Below are 17,946 nucleotides of genomic sequence, written 5' to 3' on the forward strand. Positions count from 1 at the left end.
CCAATCAGAGCAGACTGGGCTCTGGTTTCAGACAGAGGGTGAAAAGAAGTGCTGCAGATATGGAGCTGAACATGGGCCCCTTTAAGTAATAGTGTAAAGATTCCACATGTAAGATTATTTGTATTTTGTAGTACAATAGCTTTTACTCACATAAAACAACTGTTCCAATGAGCTTCCATGAAGTAATACAAGCTTCAACACCTTTGCCTATCAAGGATACACACCTTGAGTGGAAGTGACACACGCATTGCGACTTTTCACATCTCTCATGAATCCGTCAGGCACGTCTTTTGTGAATAAATATAATTGAAAGAAAATTATTACAGTCAGCGGCTTGTTTTTACGTGTCGCTTTGAGGGTATATGATCGCTCGCTCCACAAGGGCCCTATTACCGCAAAGCGTTAATGCTCCATGTCATTGTGCTTTCGTTCAGTCACTTTAGTACAATAATTAATCAAAATAAACATACAGCGCTCGACAATAAGGCTTTATATTCTGCACTAATCAGACAACTCGTTAGGCAGTAATGAGCCGCCGCTGCCTGCACTTGTCGTGTTTGGGGGAAGTTTGGTGCATGGGGAGGTGTGTGTGTGTGTGTGTGTGTGTGTGTGTGTGTGTGTGTGTGTGTGTGTGTGTGTGTGTGTGTGTGTGTGGTGTGTGTGTGTGTGTGTGTGTGTGTGTGTGTGTGTGTGTGTGTGTGTGTGTGTGTGTGTGTGTGTGTGTGTGTGTGTGTGTGTGTGTGTGTGTGTGTGTGTGTGTGTGTGTGTGTGTGTGTGTGTGTGTGTGTGTGTGTGTGTGTGTGTGTGTGTGTGTGTACAGAAACACATACACACTAACCAGCCGGCACTCCTGTAGTCCCACTCCAATTATGGCAGCATCTCACCCGGGAAGAAGCCCACTTACACAGCATTCCCTTATGAATAATTGATTGTTTGTGCCAGTGTTATATTTGTAAATACACGTTCGCTCTCTGATTAATAGTTTTCTAGACATACTCATTTGTTCAATTTGATTAGACTCTTAAATGTATTATTTATTAGCTGAGAAAGGCTCTCCGGTTAGTAGTTATCACAAGGGCAACAAGAAGGTCTGGCATAAGGACGCATCTGCAGGCAAGCAGACGCGTCACGTCAATCCGCACTCCGTCACATGGTGTGTGTGTGTGTGTGGGTGGGTGTGTGGGTTTTAACACGTTGCTCGGATTTTGTGAATATTTTAACCGCCTTCCAGCATGTGTCTGTGCATGTCTTTTTAACTCGCAGATAGGCCTGATGCATTCATCACATTATTGCCTGATAGTGATTTATTTTGCTGCCCAGATCATTTTGTATAATCTTTCATTTTACAATCAAGACGATTTAAAGCCAATGTTACAAATGTACTGTAGCAGCAAATAGGAAGTGAATAAAGTGGATTTCCACACAAAGCTCCAATGTTAGAAAAAAAGAGCTGAAGAAAGTGTAGGGAAAAGGACATACAGACACCAAACTCACGCATTGATGGAGATGTTGCCATGTCATGTTTACACTGGCAGTTGCGGGTTTGGTGGCAAAACAAATGTCTCTCCGTGCTGGGACTTGAACCTGTGACCATCTGATTCCAAAGACTCTATGGACTGAGATACTGTCCAACATAATATTAGGAGCAGCTATCACCCTCTTACTCTGACTAAGTGCTGCATTCTTTGAACAGGTCAGCCCGTATGGAATTAAAGCATCGATTCAGTCATTCAACACTCTGTGGGAGCTAAACCACTTCTATGTTCATGGCATTGATGAGTTGAAAGAGAAACGGTTCCTTCACTCATTATTTTCACAGCAGCTTCATAAAGAGCGCAGGTCAGAGTATACATTTAAAAGAAAAACTAATGGAGTGCTTCAGACCAGAATGCTAGATGTGTGTCTGAATTTTGAATGTGTTCAGCAAAGATGAGCGAGCAGCACGAGACCATCCATGTGACCGGCAGAGGACTTGTTTCAGTGCTACTATTGTTTTGGAGAAAAGGGAAATTGTTAGAACCAATTTCTCAGGAGGGCTGACATGGTATTTATTATCTATCCTTATAGTCAGTGCAGCCAAATGTGTACGGTGTCATAATTATAACTGTGCTTGCATGTGTACATGATCTACTCGCTAATGCTCTATGAATCAGTTGATCCAGCTGCACCAGTTGGATGGGGAACATATGCATACGTAGCAAATACTGTATACATAGTGACGTCACTATGTAACAATCATGCTTCTATTGGCTAGCGCTCCAACACATGGCACGTGATAGGCTAAGGGGCGGGAAATCTTTAAGCGGTTGACTTATCACAACAGAGTCGGCCAGCTAACCAATCGGAGCAGACTGGGCTCTGGTTTCAGACAGAGGGTGAACAGAGTTGCTGCAGCACATCCATCCATCCATCGTATCCGTGGTCGGGTCGCGGGGGTAGCAGTTCCAGCAGAGAGCCCCAAACTTCCTTTTCCCTGGCGACATCAACCATGCTCTGACTGGGGGGTCCCAAGGCGCTCCCAGGCCAGCGAAGAGATATAATCCCTCCGCCTGGTCCTAGGTCTTACCCCTTGGTCTCTTCCCAGCTGGACGTGCCTGGAACACCTCCCTGGGGAGGCGCCCAGGTGGCATCCTAACTAGGTGCCCGAACCACCTCAACTGGCAGCACAGGCAGTGTGAGAAAAATAAAGAGCTTTTTGAACATTGAAGCATGGAGACATGTCACAGGAGAGAACATGTCACAGGAGAGGCACGAAATATAAAAAGGAACCTGGAAATTAGCATAATATGTCCGGTTTAAACATAACTCTGAGTCCCTGCAGTCTACATAAAGGATAACATTACATTCTGTTTTAAAGCATACGATTGGTTCACCAATTGAGAAGTACATCAAAAGAAGTCGGCGATGGTTAGACTGGACCCTGGGTATTTGTTGACCTGTTTCTTGATGAGCCCTCTTGATCAATCCTCCAAAATAAAATGGGTTCTTACCCTGACCGGTCTTCACCCTATCACAAAGTTTCATTAAAATGGTGGCAGCCACTTATCCGTTTTCCTGCTGACAAACAAACCAACATGTAAATATGACGTCCTTGGCGGGGGGGTAAAAATCATAAATCCTTGTTGTGGTTCTGGAACCTGAAGATGGATTGGCGTCCGATAGAAGTGAGTCAAACCTAATGCTGTATTTCACAGTTTGAGAGTTGGGCTTCACGACCTGAGAAACATCTTCAATAATGATATTACTTTTGTTAGAATAACTCACTGATATTAAAGTGCACTCAGTTATTCTTGTGTGCCGCTCCTTTTGCCAAATTGGTTTAGAAAAAATGGCTTGTGGAATAAAAACAACTATCTGTTGTTGAACATTTAACTGAACATAAAAGGCTCCGATAAAATACAAAATAATAAAAGTTATTTTTTCTACCGATGCTCTTTTTCAAACGATTACAAATTCTACAATAGTGCAATATATCTTACCACGTGTTTTTTCGTTCAAGTTGACTATTAAATAACAATATGTTTTGTCGCCTTTAATTGTGATTTGTTAATTCTGCCTAATTCAGCTGATACAGGACAAGACAACAGAGTGTGTGTGTGTGTGTGTGTGTGTGTGTGTGGTGTGTGTGTGTGTGTGTGTGTGTGTGTGTGTGTGTGTGTGTGTGTGTGTGTGTGTGTGTGTGTGTGTGTGTGTGTGTGTGTGTGTGTGTGTGTGTGTGTGTGTGTGGCAGGCCAACTGAAGAGAGGAGGGAAAGCAGCGCCGCTCTGCACCATATGCCAGATATGAGCCTGCCTGCCAAGTCGTAGGGGATACTGGCAACTGCTAGCAAGGCTGAATTCTTGACAGAGGGAGATGAATAATTGAACATGCGCGGAGCGAAGTTCTGTTGGGCTAGACTGGGGTGCCTTTATATATTGAGAAAGGGGAATGGAAATACTGTCTGTAAGCAACATTCTCATTTAGATAGTGATGTGTTTGCTTTCTGTAAACATGTCAAAAGTTGCAGGGAGTTTAAGATAAACTTGAATGGATTCATTGCCAGACATGAGTGGGAGAAAAGCAAAACCTATTGGCATTTGTGCATTTTGATCATAACAACTATCTAAAGATGCCAAGAGCTGTATTGAGCCTCCAATGAAGAAAATCAATAAACATGTTGAAAAATAAGACAGGTTTGAAGAAAATAATCTGTAACTTAATGGATTCAGCTGATACATCTTTTCTAGCAGGGTTTTGCTTTTGCTGATATTATTATAATCAATCAACCTCCAGTGCATGCTGCAAAACAAGCTTCTAAGACCTCACACCAGCTCTTATAATTGACTCGTCTCAAACCCAATCCGGCACAGCTTATAGCGGTTGGTTGATATTTGAGTGACCCTGAAATACAACAATGTGTATGTTTGAGTCCATGTTGAAAGCAGGCATGTGCAGTTACTTCCGCCTTTCAAGTTGTGCATTATTTCCTGATCGCAAGTGAAAAACATGAGACGGGCGAGAAGAGGAAATAGTTGTTTACTGAAACACAGCTCCATCAAACATAGCTAGTGTGTGAGAAACTATTCACTGACACCTTTGAAGTGGTGATAACATGTGGGATATGAAGCAGCTTGTTTGTGTCATCGTGAGAGTTCGGTTTCACCAAGATCACGCAAATAAACAGGCCGATCGAGGCAGCAGTCGACTCGAACATTCAACTTTCAAACCAAATGCCTCGTTGTGTCGATGGAGTCTGGTCACTTAGACTAAAGCATGCTAAATGACAGCTTTAGTTGTCCATCGGAAAGGGGTAGAAATATAATGAATATGGTGTAGGACAACCTAACCAATAAAAAAACACTCGCGGACCACCTAACTCCAGAAATATCCAAAAACACATCGTTTTTTACAAATCGCCTGAAAATAGTAACAAACAAGTGGCCACATGTGAGATGAAGGTGTCTGGCTATTTCATGCAATCGAAAGTGAAACTTAAGCTCGCTCCATTGCGGAGATATTCCCGCGAGAGTGCGAAAAACTTAAATAAATGTATTTCTTTCAAATGTGAAATGTTACCAATATACTCACGGACCACTAGGGGGCGCTCAGGGACCACCAGTGGTCCGCGGACCACACTTTGAGAAGCACTGGTCTATTGGCTAGCGCTCCAACATCTCTAAGCGGTTAACCAACCGCTCTGGTTTCAGACAGAGGGTGAAAAGAGGTGCTGCAGCACAGGAAGTTATGAGAAAAATAAAGAGCTTTTTGAACATTGAAGCATGGAGACACGTCCCAGTAGAGACACAACATACACATATGAACCTGAAAATAAGCATAATGTACGAGGGAGAACACTGACTGTGGATAAGACCACAAACAAACCCCATTCAAACAAACCAAATGCCCCTTTAACACAAACCTTTTCACGATAAAGTGAAATCCTGAAACCTCAGTGTTTTAGGTCTCTATCAGCTTTAAGGCTTTTAGAAACAAAGCAGTAAATGCAAAGTTGGAGCCACAGAGATGACTTCTGATCAAGTCTGACTAAGCAACTCTGCTGGAGGACACGAGAAGGGCAGGCAACCAGGAGAGAGAAGACGAGAGCTGCCTCTCCTCTCTCTGCCGCCCAGCTGTGGAGTCGAGGTCTGAATACATACCGCCCATGACGACTGTACATAAGTGGGTTCAATATGCATATGCAACATCCCGCAATTGTCTTGAGTGAGCACAGTGGAATATAGACATCACAACAAGCGTTTGAAGATGAGGATGCATCCCGCTGCTTGAGGCAATGACAAGAAGTATAAGGGAGAAAACAAACTGGTTCTGGTTTCTCTGGTTAAATGGCGCTGCCTTTGATAATAGACGGAGACAAATGTGAGCGACTAGGCGGTAGTGACAGCAAATTCTCTCCAATAGTATCGCTGCGTTTCTGTATACTGCAGGTCGCTGTCCGGATATCGCATGCGACTCCCCCATTAATCCTCAGAAATGGATTGTTTTGCTCCATTGTTTCACGGTGTCTTTGCAACGCCACGTTTACTGAAGCCTATTATACTAATCATCCTCCTCTCTCTCTCTCCCTTTTTCTCTCCCTCTCTTCACAGATACCACCCTGTCCAGTGAACGTGGTAAGTACCGCCGCCACCGTGATTTAGAGCCGTCTGTGCGTGGGACTGGCAACAGCGGATTGGCTGTTGGCATGTAATGTGGAAGGAACCATTGTCCGATGTTTGTCTCGGTGGGGGAGCGTTGAGTCGCGCACACCATTTGAATCACCAGGAAGCTGTTTTCCTCTCCGTCACATCGCGTGTCACGGGCCAATGTTGAACCGCAGAGAGAAACATCAAGTGGAAGGCAATTATGAAAGCCGCATCCACAGACCCATGTGGCCCAATCAGAATTTGAATATAGCATATTTTCCCTGCATGCATTTTGCTCTCGACCTACTTTGTCGATTTACCCCCTTTTGACTCCAATATAATTCAATATGGAGCCAATAAGTGGTTTCCTTTCACCTCGTCTCATTGCAGCTTTAGTGCACATCCATGGAGTCGAAAGAGAGAGGAGACGGATTCTCCCACTGAGGCAGACTCTCGTCCCATCTTATTTTGAATTTGGCTCCCCTCTGTCATGCTTTTATTAATGGCTTCATGTGCTTGGAAGAGCACTTTAATCACTTAATCAAACAGGTTTAAAGAGATAGTCTGTCTGCAACACTTGCACTGTCCCTTTGCGCGTGTGTGTGTGCGTGTGTGTGTGTGTGTGTGTGTGGTGTGTGTGCCCTGGCCACACATCGGGTTCGCCCTGGAAGCAGCGTGATAGCACCAGTGGCAGCCTCTCTTTTTCCTTAACTCAGTCGTGTGTGCCTATAGTCTCATCAGAGTTTCAGTATGGCACAGAGAGCAGAAGTGATCTCGTTGAACTCTCTCTCGGCTCCATGAAGGATACTGCTTGGGGATGAAATTGTTGAGCTAAATTGGTGTGGTGGCTTCACACGGCGTTAGACAAAACCCCACATGCTGTGTGTCTGCTCTTTTGAAACCTCAAAGTGGCGAGAGGGAGGAAAAGTGTAATGTTGTGGTTCAGATCAAGTTCTTTTGGGTTTCATCGTTGTGTATCTGGTTAACTCCCATGCACCGGTGGGGGAGACGGGGAACCGCGGCACAGAGAAGCTGCTGTAATCAATGTTTTATCAGCAAGTTGCGACCGTATGGCTCTTTTCCCTCTCTTCCAGCTCAACTTGAATACATGCCAGGGAACAAGAAGTCACAACAGGCCAATATCTGTATTCATCCTGGGGGGGTTGTCCTTGATGTTGGCCTCATCCTTTCCTTTTGTAACCACCCTCACATGAACACACACGAGTTCTCCCACACCTCCTTTCCTGTGCGGTGGCTGCATAGCCGTCGCATAATGTGAGCGATTTGTTCCCCACAAAGCCAAACCAGGAAAAGAGAGGAAGGCAAAGAATGGATTTAAAAGCAGTGAGCGGACGCAGTGCTGGAGGTGTGTGTGCCCTTGGTCCCGCCGATGAAACGCGCCAGCAGGCAGCCGTCCATCACTCGCCTCGGCATCAACATCGTTCACGCCAACAGAACCCTGTCTTCATACAGCGGCTGTGGAAGAAAACATACCTGCAGTGCACACCAGCCGCCCTGTGCTTCCAGGCTCCTCTCCGCCACCCTCATCAGTGATGGGGTGGGTCGGAGTCGTCATGATAGGCCTCCTCCATGTGAAGTGGCTGCCGTTGCATCCTCTCCCGGCTTAATTGGCTGTACCTGAGGCAGGAGGGGCAAGGTGTTAATTGCGATAAGAGAAAACGCTGCGGTTGGCTGGTTTTAGGGCCCTTATCTATCGTCTCCGGATTGATTATGGTTTTTTCTGCCATCGTTGCAAATTGTTCAACCCCGTCCCACTGGACAGGAAGCCTCCTTGACTCTGTCACGGTCAAACCAGCCAAACTATAAAGCAGACGGTGCATGTACTGCTGATTAGGCAACAATATTCTGACCACTGGCTTGAAGCGAGGATCTCTACCGGGTGTGTTTCAATGCTTCCTTTTTTGTATCAAGGCAAAAGGGATTATTTATTATAAACAGTACAGTTTAGCATCTGTTTAAATGGATACATTAACAAGGGTTTGCTGCAGTTTCATTTCAATCCACAAAGAAAATGTCAGCATCGTTATTCCTCTAAATGCTAAAATAAACCGCATATTTAAGGAATTATACACCCATTAAAGGACCATTGATTATATTTTAACTTACCAGCTGTTTCCTTTGCTCAATATTCCCCGCATGCCTCCATGCGTCTGAATCTTCATTTCTTAGGGAAATTATGGATTGACCTTTTGTGGATTCATACATGTTTGCTTCCTTGCTGCAATATAAAAGAGACTTTCAATATTCTCTCTGAGAGCAGCAGCCGTTTAGCTTACTCATGCATAGACCGTGGACAGAGGGGCAACAGGCTATAGGCTCTGTCCAAGCTACAACAAGCTAACGTGCTATTAGTTTGGCTACGGGTGGCGCAGTGGTCTGTGCATCTGATCAAGGGGGGTGCTGTGGAATTCCAGTTCGAAACCCGCTCCTGCCGCCAACTGCGTCAGGCCGTTTGTGTCCTTGGGCAAGACACTTCACCCGGATTTGCTCCTGTGGGTATTGTCCACAGTACATGTATGATACCAATGTGTACCTCGATGACCTCGAGGCGTGAAGATGGACGGTGTGGCGCAGTGCGCTGTGCATGATTATCAGATCAAGGGGTGAAACCCGCCGCTGCTGCGTCTGTAAAGCCGTTGTGTCCTTGGGCAAGACACTTCACCTGAACTTGGTGCTGTGGGTATTGTCCACAGTAAAAAATATGTGTAATGTGTATCTGTAAAGTGCTTTGAGCACTGGAAAAGCGCTTTAATAAATGTAAGGAATTATTAATGATTAATGGCATCATCTTGCCATTTACTCAGAAGCCAATAAGGGCTTGTTTTGCTCACACTAGCATTATATGTTCTAATCTTCACATGTAACACTCCTGCAACCAGATGCTCGGCGTACAGTCCATTCTCCCCCTCAGTCTGCGTCTGCCCCACCCTGTCCTCTCTCGCTCTGCCTTTGAGTATTGGTTGGGGGCTTGAAAAGAGCATCTAATGGGCTGTGAAACGTCTCCAAAGCTGCAGCAACACCACGAGCTAATGGTCTCAAAACCCTTCTGAAAACAACACGAGCCGCCCAGAACCCTGACAGTGCGAGAGAAGAGAAGGGATTGGGGAGGGGGGGGGGGGGGCATCCCTGGTTTCCTCTTATGTGTGAAAGAGGCCATTTCTGTCAGCCTAATTGTAGTGAATGCTTTCCTCGTGGCTTTGGTGATGAAATTGGTGTGATTGCCTGCTGGAATGGATCAGACTGCACTGATGGCCGTAAGCTTTCCTTTCCCATGTAGCCCAACACGAGATCCTGAACACTGTTCTGACATATGCCGTTTCAATCTCTCTAGCTGCAGAGCACACTGCTTAGGAGGGCACATTCAAGGCTCAGGGATATTGACAGGGCAGCTTGATGTATTACAGTTAGCCACCTGAGCCCGACGAGGTGATGTACCTGCAGGGAACCCGAGAGCTCCTCCGTAACGGGAACTAAGGCAGTAGTCGTTTCACAGCTTGCCTAATAGAGCTAATATAAACATGTGTTCATTTAAAGAGTACCTAATAAGCTGGCTGTGTTTTATTAAACAAAAGGAAGTATATTAAAAAGATCCACGTAGAGATGTTGGCGCTAACTGTCTTTGCCGAGGAGAAGGAGTGTGGAATGCCATTCCTGATCACTTGAAAGCATTTTACCCTCAAATGTGGTGAAGCATGCGACCCCTTCTGCTCCTCGTCCCCCTCCGTACCAATTAAAGCTGTTTTTCTGCAGCGGATGTTGAGCTGATGAAGACAGCCACTAAGAGCTCTTGAAGTAAAGTCACACAGGACCTGTATGGCAGATGGTTTGTGCAAGGAGAGAATGAAGCAAAGAAGGAAAACAAACAAGCATAGAAATGGCATCCTGTCTGCGGCGAGGAGCTGCTATATTCCACCCACTTTAAGACTTACCATTTCTACATTTTTTTACTTTTTCTCAAATGCTGTCAAGCCTGCGGGAGACGGGGGGAAAACATACATACTTGTTCAGTTCAGAGTTTTTGCACACCATCTTCCGAAAACTATTGAGGCATCTCAAGTATTTCTCAATACAAGAAAAGAGCTGGGAACGGCTTGATCTCGTGGCTTTGGCCAACTCTCCCGGTTGAATAGAAACAAGCTTTGCTCCGGCCTGTCCCTACAAAGGGACGGCAGAGGCACAGAAGACGGAGCCTAATGGCTACAACTCTGTCTTTTCCCCAAAAGAAGGTTTGATCCGTTTTTTCAGGCCTCTTTTTGTGATGCAGATGAAACCGGAAACTTACTGGAACCAAGTGGGGCTAAGGCTGAGGGTGTGCTTCTGCTTGGTATTTCAGAGCAGGTCATGCACAGGTTGTTGTGCATGTCAGACCACTCTATTGTCCCATGTATTTTAACGTCTCCGCCTGCCAGCGGGGTTGCATTAATATACAGGTGTATGGATTATGTATTTATAAAGGCAACAAGAGAAAAAAAACGGACTGTGGTCACTCTTTACGTCAATACCACACAAAGCAGAATAATGATCTGTTTCTCCGCAGTGACGGGAGAGACCACTAGAAACCCACACAAGAAACATAACCATCTTTTTCAACTTATTTATCACGCCATCTCAGTTATTGAGCTTCGAAGACACACTTTGCACTGTTGTGACATTTTGCAATGCTATGTAGCTAGCAATTAGCATAGCAATTAGCATAGCAATGCCAGAGATGAAGCCAGGCAATGATTCAAAGGCTTTATTGTCACATGGAACAGTTTCAGCGTAATTGTCAGAATTGAAAACCCTTAGTCCCGGTTCATAGAAAAATACATCGTGCAATATATTTAAGTTTGGGGAAAAATGAAGATAATAAAATTGTGCAAATTAAATAATAGTGCAAGTATAATGCAGGAATAGTGAACCATGAACGTGTAAAACCAAATTAATTAAGAAGAAATATTAAATTAAACCCGAACAACACTAATAAGAAGTTGTTTGTGTAAATATGTATAGATATGTAGACTATGGCTGCCACAACAACATCTTATTTTTGTCACGCTTTTGATGCCATGTCAATCTCCGCAGCTGCGTCCTTCTTCATACCGTGTCTGTATTAGTTCAGCCGCGGTGTGTTTTACCAATTAGTTTTCACTTCATTTGATCACCCAGACTGGGACTAATGAAGCCACATTTCCTGGGTTTAATTACACCAACATTACATGATATTACGAGATACAGGAAGCACACTTTAGTATCTCTCCCTTCCATTATCACCTCCCGCTGTGGGAGACTTCTCTGTCTCCAGCTCCATCACTTGGCTGTATCTCACCTCGGCTCGGTACTTCCAGGCACATCATCCTCGCTCTCCCAGCCTCAAGGCTCAAAGGCGCTAAGGGCCTTTGAGACCGAGCTGGTCCGGGCAAATCCCTACACAAATTAGAGCGCAGAGGCCATTATTAAAGGCGATTGCCACCTCCTGCTACCAACAGTATAATTACAATGTATGTTGAACAAAAAGGAAGGCAATTTGTACAGCCCCTTATTCCCTCCCTGGCAGAGCTGTGAGTGCAGCTTTGAAACCATGTCATATTTTAAGATCTGGGCGGTGTTCGTATGTCGTCTGGAGCTGACATTCGCTCGAGTCTTGGCCCTCAAACAGACCCGATCGGCACACACATTTGTATAAAAAGCATTAATTTTCTTCATTTAAGAATTAGAAAAAAAGCCTCGTATTTTTCTAGTTCCACCTCTGACGCTCCGCTTCTCACAGGCGCACGAAATGTGCTTTCATGTGAAGTATACGCAGGCTCCTCCGCGTCTGGCTTTTAACTACTGCATTTCTTTCTTTTCTCTGTCAAATGGAAATCTCAGCAGGAGCGATTTGCCTGTCAATCACAACTTTACCTCTCGGTGTTCCTTACACGCACAGACTACTTTGCCACTGTGTGTGCAAACGAGCACGCTGCATTCCCACCTGTGCATATGTGTGAGTGCGTGCGTCAGACGTTTTATGTTATAAGTAGTAATCTGCCACTTCTATAAGATTACAGCCGACTTCAAGCGGCGCACGCCAACATCCTGGCTGACGGTACCTGCTGAGTTCCTGTTTCCTTGGCGGCTATTCCGACTGCACTTCCCTCGATGTTACCAAATTACTTTAATCAACCCAAGCTCGACACATTAATATAATTTAAACTCTGACTCCCTTTTCCACTGCTGGTGAGTGAGTTTCCCCACTTACTGTTAAGGGGGAACATTTAGTACAGAGCTCACCCGGTCTCACTGGGGCTTTGTTCATTAGTGACATAATGCCTTTGTCTAATTATCGCTTATCTGCAATACGGTATAATCCAGCTATGTGTTTACATGAACAATATGGTGTTAAGAACCAGAGCACCGGCTTTAGCATATCATATAGTGTCAGTATTAATTGTTGAGGGAAGGAACGTCAGACTTTTCTGTAATAATTTAAGGCAACTTAACACAGGATGTTTTTTTTTATCTTGAGGGCTGAGACACTGAAATAGCTCCAGCACTACAACGTAATGCAAAGTGTAACCAGGTTTTCACAGAGCGAGCGCGAGAACTGGGACACGTATTCTCCCTGGAAAAGAAACATGAAACACTTTCCGTGAAGTATGAAGAGGCGTATTTTCCTCACCTACGACAAAGTCTAATTTCCTTTGCTCCCTAGTCACGCACTTGTCAGAATCACTTTGCTGCGACAATTTCCCCTCACGTCATTCCAAAAAGCCCATTTAACAATCACCTGTTAGTCAGGCACACGGGCTGTTCTGAATATAATGTTAAAGATAATACGCTTTGGATCCTCGGAGAATTATGTCCAATATGTTGGAATGACACTGAATGTGACCACCTGTGGAGGTGCTTGTTCAGATTGTGGAATTTAAGAATATTTTATTAAATTCTTAATCTTTCAATTTAGTCAGTTAGGCGCCATCTGCTCCATGAACAGTGACTTCTCTGAGTGATTCAAAGCATTCTCCGCATTTTGACAATCACATGTTTTAATTCAGATGCGGGTCATGTGATCACGTTAAATTCAGCTTCAATTTTTATATTTTATAAAGAATTTCCCCACGGGGATTAATAAAGTATATCAATATAACTATTGATATACTTTATTAATCCCCGTGGGGAAATTCTTTCTCTGCATTTGACCCGTCCTAGTGTTAGGAGCAGTGGGCTGCCATTTTGAACGGCGCCCGGGGAGCAATGTAGGGAACGGTGCCTTGCTCAGGGACACCTCGGTAGCACTTTTACATTACATTACATTTAGCTGACGCTTTTATCCAAAGCGACTTACAATAAGTACATTCGACCAGGAAGACACAACCTTGAGGAAAACAGAATCATATAAGTACATCAGGTTTCATAGAGCCAATCATTTCAAGTGCTACTCAACTGGCTATAGATAAGCCAGTCCTTTATTAGTATATAAGTGCTCTGTTAGCAGTTCTTTGTTAGTCATTCTATCGCTCGAGGTGGAGTCGAAAGAGATGAGTTTTCAGTCTGCACTTGGTCTTGCCGGGACTTGAACTGGTGACCTTCCAGTTGCCAAGCCAAGTCCCTATGGACTTCACCACCACCGCCCTCGTTGCGACACAAACCCGCTTATAGCGATCTTGACGACATTTTAAAAGGGATTTTGTTCAAAAAACATTTTAGTTAGTGTGTTTGTCAACAAGATTTGTTTTTTGAGAAATATCTGGCATTAATGTCCTAACCCTTTTTACTGGTTTCAAAAAATGTAATTTAGACATTTTTATTAGAGAGGCTGCACAGGCAGTAAGAGACAAGACCTTCGTGAACATTAAAACACCAATAAGCTGTTCCAGATGAAAAGGTTTGTAACACAGCTCGTATCGGGGACTTAACCAACACGACTGTACACCAGCTCTCCTCCTTCAATAGCATGTGGTTGCACTTTTGTATCAATGCCCCAATTCATTTAGAAATGACTGAACTGTTGTTTTTCCTTTAAGGGCCAGAGGAAAGGCAGCGTGGTGCTGGCTCAACCTTTCCAAACAGCACCTGTACGGACTGTGTTTCTGCGCCCCGCTCACAGCTCCATCCCTCTTGCTCCACCCCGCTCTGTAGATGAGCTCTGCACTGTGCTAGGGGAAGAATGAGGCCAGCTCAAATCAAACATTAATCAGCTGCCTTTTTATAAGACCTGCACTCCCTCGGTCCCCCTCCTTCTTGCCCTTAGCCTGCCCTACCACCGAATGTTAATGTGACTGCCATTACTCATGTATGAGCTGCCTGCTGCCCAGAGCCTGTTGTCCGGGCTCCGGCTGGCGCTCTGCTGCTGCTGGACGTCTGCGCCAGGGCATTCAGCGCAGCCAAGGCCAGGTTTGTTTTACTGCAATAAGACTCTGCTCTTGGAGAAGTTGTCAGCTGTGAATACGGTGTCATATTTTCAGTGGGTGATGTATAGAGTAAGACGAAACAATTAGAAAACGCCGCTGTCATCAAAACTGAGAGGATCGCTCTTTCACATAAGACCCAAGGCAAGCTGTCCAACTTTTTATTCAGTAAGTGGGCAATACAATATGATGTATTCACATTTGGATGGTTGAAATTGGACATAAATCTTGCTAAATTGCCTCCATGTTGAGAGCAAGTACCTCGATATGTGCAGACAGGCAGCTTTGGAGAGCGAGAGCGGAGTGCCGGTTCTCGGTTTCCAGGACGCAGAGCCCAGCAGGAGACATTCTTATTCTTAGTGGGGACATCGACGGAAGCAAGGTGAGACACGGAGACCCTCTCTCCTGACGGCGTGTGAAGACTTGCCATCAGTGTCAGAAAATAATGAAGGAAGGGAAGAGCGGGTCGTTTACTCATGTGTGTCTGCACCTGCTGTGAAGAGGGCAACGATGAAGAGTGAGAAATACAATAAAAGAAGAGGAAGGTGAAGATTGGATGCATGTGTGTCACAGCTTTCTCTCTCCTCTGTGCTGCTGCTGAAGGTGTTGCTTAGTGTGAAGTGGCTGATGATCCGGGATCCCGCTAACTGTCACGCAATCCCCGTTTCCCAGATGGCTTTGCTCTTTGCCCCCCCCCCCCCCCGGGCCTACTGCTTCAAGAGAAGAGTGGATACAGTCCAGTGGAGCCCTCACTGTCTCCATGCATGTTTAATGCCTGTACTAGAATTACCACGTATAGCACTCTGCAGCACATGTCCACATTGTTGGTGTTACTGTGTTCGGTGCTTCGTACAAATGGGTTCTTTCTCGGGAACATAACGGGTAGCTGTAACCCTGGTTACATGCTGAATATTTCAATATAATCAATAAACAGTGTAACTCATGTACCTTCCATTGCTGCGGATGAGGGCACGGCGCACAAACAGAGTTTCATGTTTATTTTAAGGAAACTCGCCCAAGGACAGAGTCTTCTCCTTCATCTCACTCTTGCCTACGGAGCCTCATATATTTGTGGCCTTTGGGGGGGATTCCCAGCATGCAGCAGAAACAGGAAATGTGTAGCCTGTGGATAAAAGAGAGATACTGTTGCAAGAGTGTTACACAGTGCACATACACACAAGTATACTCCTCTCCTCTGGGAGTGCTAATCCCCACGAGATGAAAGGAGCATCCCACTGCGCTCTGATCCCGGAGGCCTGCGTGGCCTCCATTTGGTGCCTGCGTGACCTCCATTTGGTGCCTGCGTGGCGCTCCATGTGGTGCCTGCATGGCGCTCCATTTGGTGCCTGCATGGCGCTCCATTTGGTGCCTGGTGCTCCATGTGGTGCCTGCATGGCGCTCCATTTGGTGCCTGCATGGCGCTCCATGTGGTGCCTGCATGGCGCTCCATTTGGTGCCTGCATGGCGCTCCATTTGGTGCCTGCATGGCGCTCCATTTGGTGCCTGGTGCTCCATGTGGTGCCTGCATGGTGCTCCATGTGGTGCCTGCATGGCGCTCCATGTGGTGCCTGCATGGCGCTCCATGTGGTGCCTGCATGGCGCTCCATGTGGTGCCTGCGTGGCGCTCCATTTGGTGCCTGCGTGGCGCTCCATTTGGTGCCTGCGTGGCGCTCCAGTTGGTGCCTGCGTGGCGCTCCAGTTGGTGCCTGCGTGGCGCTCCATGTGGTGCCTGCGTGGCGCTCCATTTGGTGCCTGCGTGGCGCTCCATTTGGTGCCTGCATGGCGCTCCAGTTGGTGCCTGCGTGGCGCTCCATTTGGTGCCTGCGTGGCGGGGAGACTCAGACCGGCTGATGCTGCTTGGTAGGGCTGTGCAATTAATCGTATTTTAATCGCGATTACGATTATGGCTTGCGACGATAATGAAAACAGCATAATTGACAAAATACGATTATTTTGCTGGGTGCGCTTTCGCCCCTCCCTAAAAGCCCACTCGGCCACGTGGGAGTGACATGTGTTGTGAGTGTTCAGCGCGAGCGAAGATGTCAGAACAAGAGCAGCAACTCGTTAAAAAGAAGGGTAAAACTATTTCCACTATTTGCAAGTACTTTGTCATTACGTTTCACATCGCTAAAGATATGTGCCCAGTTAGCACTGTTAGCAACCAGGGCTTTAAGCAACTTGTCAACACGTTGGACAAGCGTTACGCGATGCCGTCTCGGTATTATTTCAGCAGGTCTGCGCTGCCTGCACTATATGACAAATGCCGTGGGGAAGTTGAGAGAGATGTGGCTTCAGCTGACTACTTTGCTACCACAACAGACCTATGGTCTAGCCAGGGGTGCCCAACCAGTCGATCGCGAGATGTGTCTAAAAATAGAACAACAATATTCTGTTTTATCGTTAATGTCCTGTAACATAATCTTCCTGTGCCAGAATAATGCACTTGAACGCATCAAAGCATTGTGATTGGCCGGCGTCACCCCATGTGTCGGGGCGTGGCTGAGGGTCTTCAGTACAGGTGGCTTGTCACCTGCCTGCGCTCATCTCTGAAACCAGACCATGTCAACAGGCTGGTGTTTCTTGCAAAACATCTTTAAGAGATGACGTGAGCAGCCCTACCAGCATTTGCCATGGTGGCCTAAAATTTTTATTTGGTCTTAAAGTAGTTCAACATTTATTTCCTGTTACTTCTGGACCATGACGGTTGGCCAGCCTTCAACATTTAACTGACTGAGTGGAAATGAATAGTTTTACCAACATGTTGGCTATATGTTAAGGAGTTTTCAGTAGGTTGTGACCGTGCACTGCATCATATTTGATTTAATTTATTTTAGTCTAATTTATTATTATTTATCATATTAATAATATATGTTTAGTGTGGTTTTGGAAGTGCGCTCCAACATATTTGTTGATCTTGTTTATTGGTAAAATATTATTTGTTTTAAAGTTCAATAAATGGTCAATGAATAATCGTCAAAATAATCGTGATATCAATTATTGACCCAAATAATCGTGATTATGATTTTTGCCATAATCGCACAGCCCTACTGCTTGGTGTCCTTGACCGAAGCACAGCTGTGACTTAGGCCGAGCCCAGTGTGGATCCAGAAGGTTCCCTATCAGAAATCGATGTCCATTTGATGCCCCTTTCATTCAAGCTCGGTTTGTGATGCGTCTGTATCTCCATGGAGATGGGAAGAACAGGGAGGGGCTAAGAGATAAGAGAGATAGAGAGGATGTGTGCACCCCGTCTCACCTCCCTGAATCATGACGTTTCCTCGTGGGAAGCCAGGCGCTAATGCTAGATTAACTATCTCCTCTTCATTGTAGGAAACGGAGTCCTCTGCGCAACCTTGAGGCTTTGAAGTGGTGCAGAAGTTCACTCAGAGTCCATTGACCGTTGTGTGTGTGGTGGTGCGTGTGTGTGTGTGTGT

At 45.5% G+C, this 17,946-nt stretch overlaps 1 protein-coding gene across 2 annotated transcripts in view; it reads left to right on the forward strand.

Moving 5' to 3' along the window:
• Window positions 1–17,946, forward strand: part of cdh4 (cadherin 4, type 1, R-cadherin (retinal)) — a 227,031-nt gene that overhangs the window by 87,880 nt on the left and 121,205 nt on the right. For both annotated transcript variants that reach the window (XM_034082081.2, XM_034082082.2), the window contains exon 3: window positions 6,087–6,110. In XM_034082081.2, the coding sequence (XP_033937972.1) occupies window positions 6,087–6,110 (24 nt within the window). The remainder of the gene's footprint in view (window positions 1–6,086; window positions 6,111–17,946) is intronic.

Source organism: Pseudochaenichthys georgianus, chromosome 5 (genome assembly GCF_902827115.2).
Source record: "Pseudochaenichthys georgianus chromosome 5, fPseGeo1.2, whole genome shotgun sequence".
Classification (NCBI taxonomy): domain Eukaryota; kingdom Metazoa; phylum Chordata; class Actinopteri; order Perciformes; family Channichthyidae; genus Pseudochaenichthys; species Pseudochaenichthys georgianus.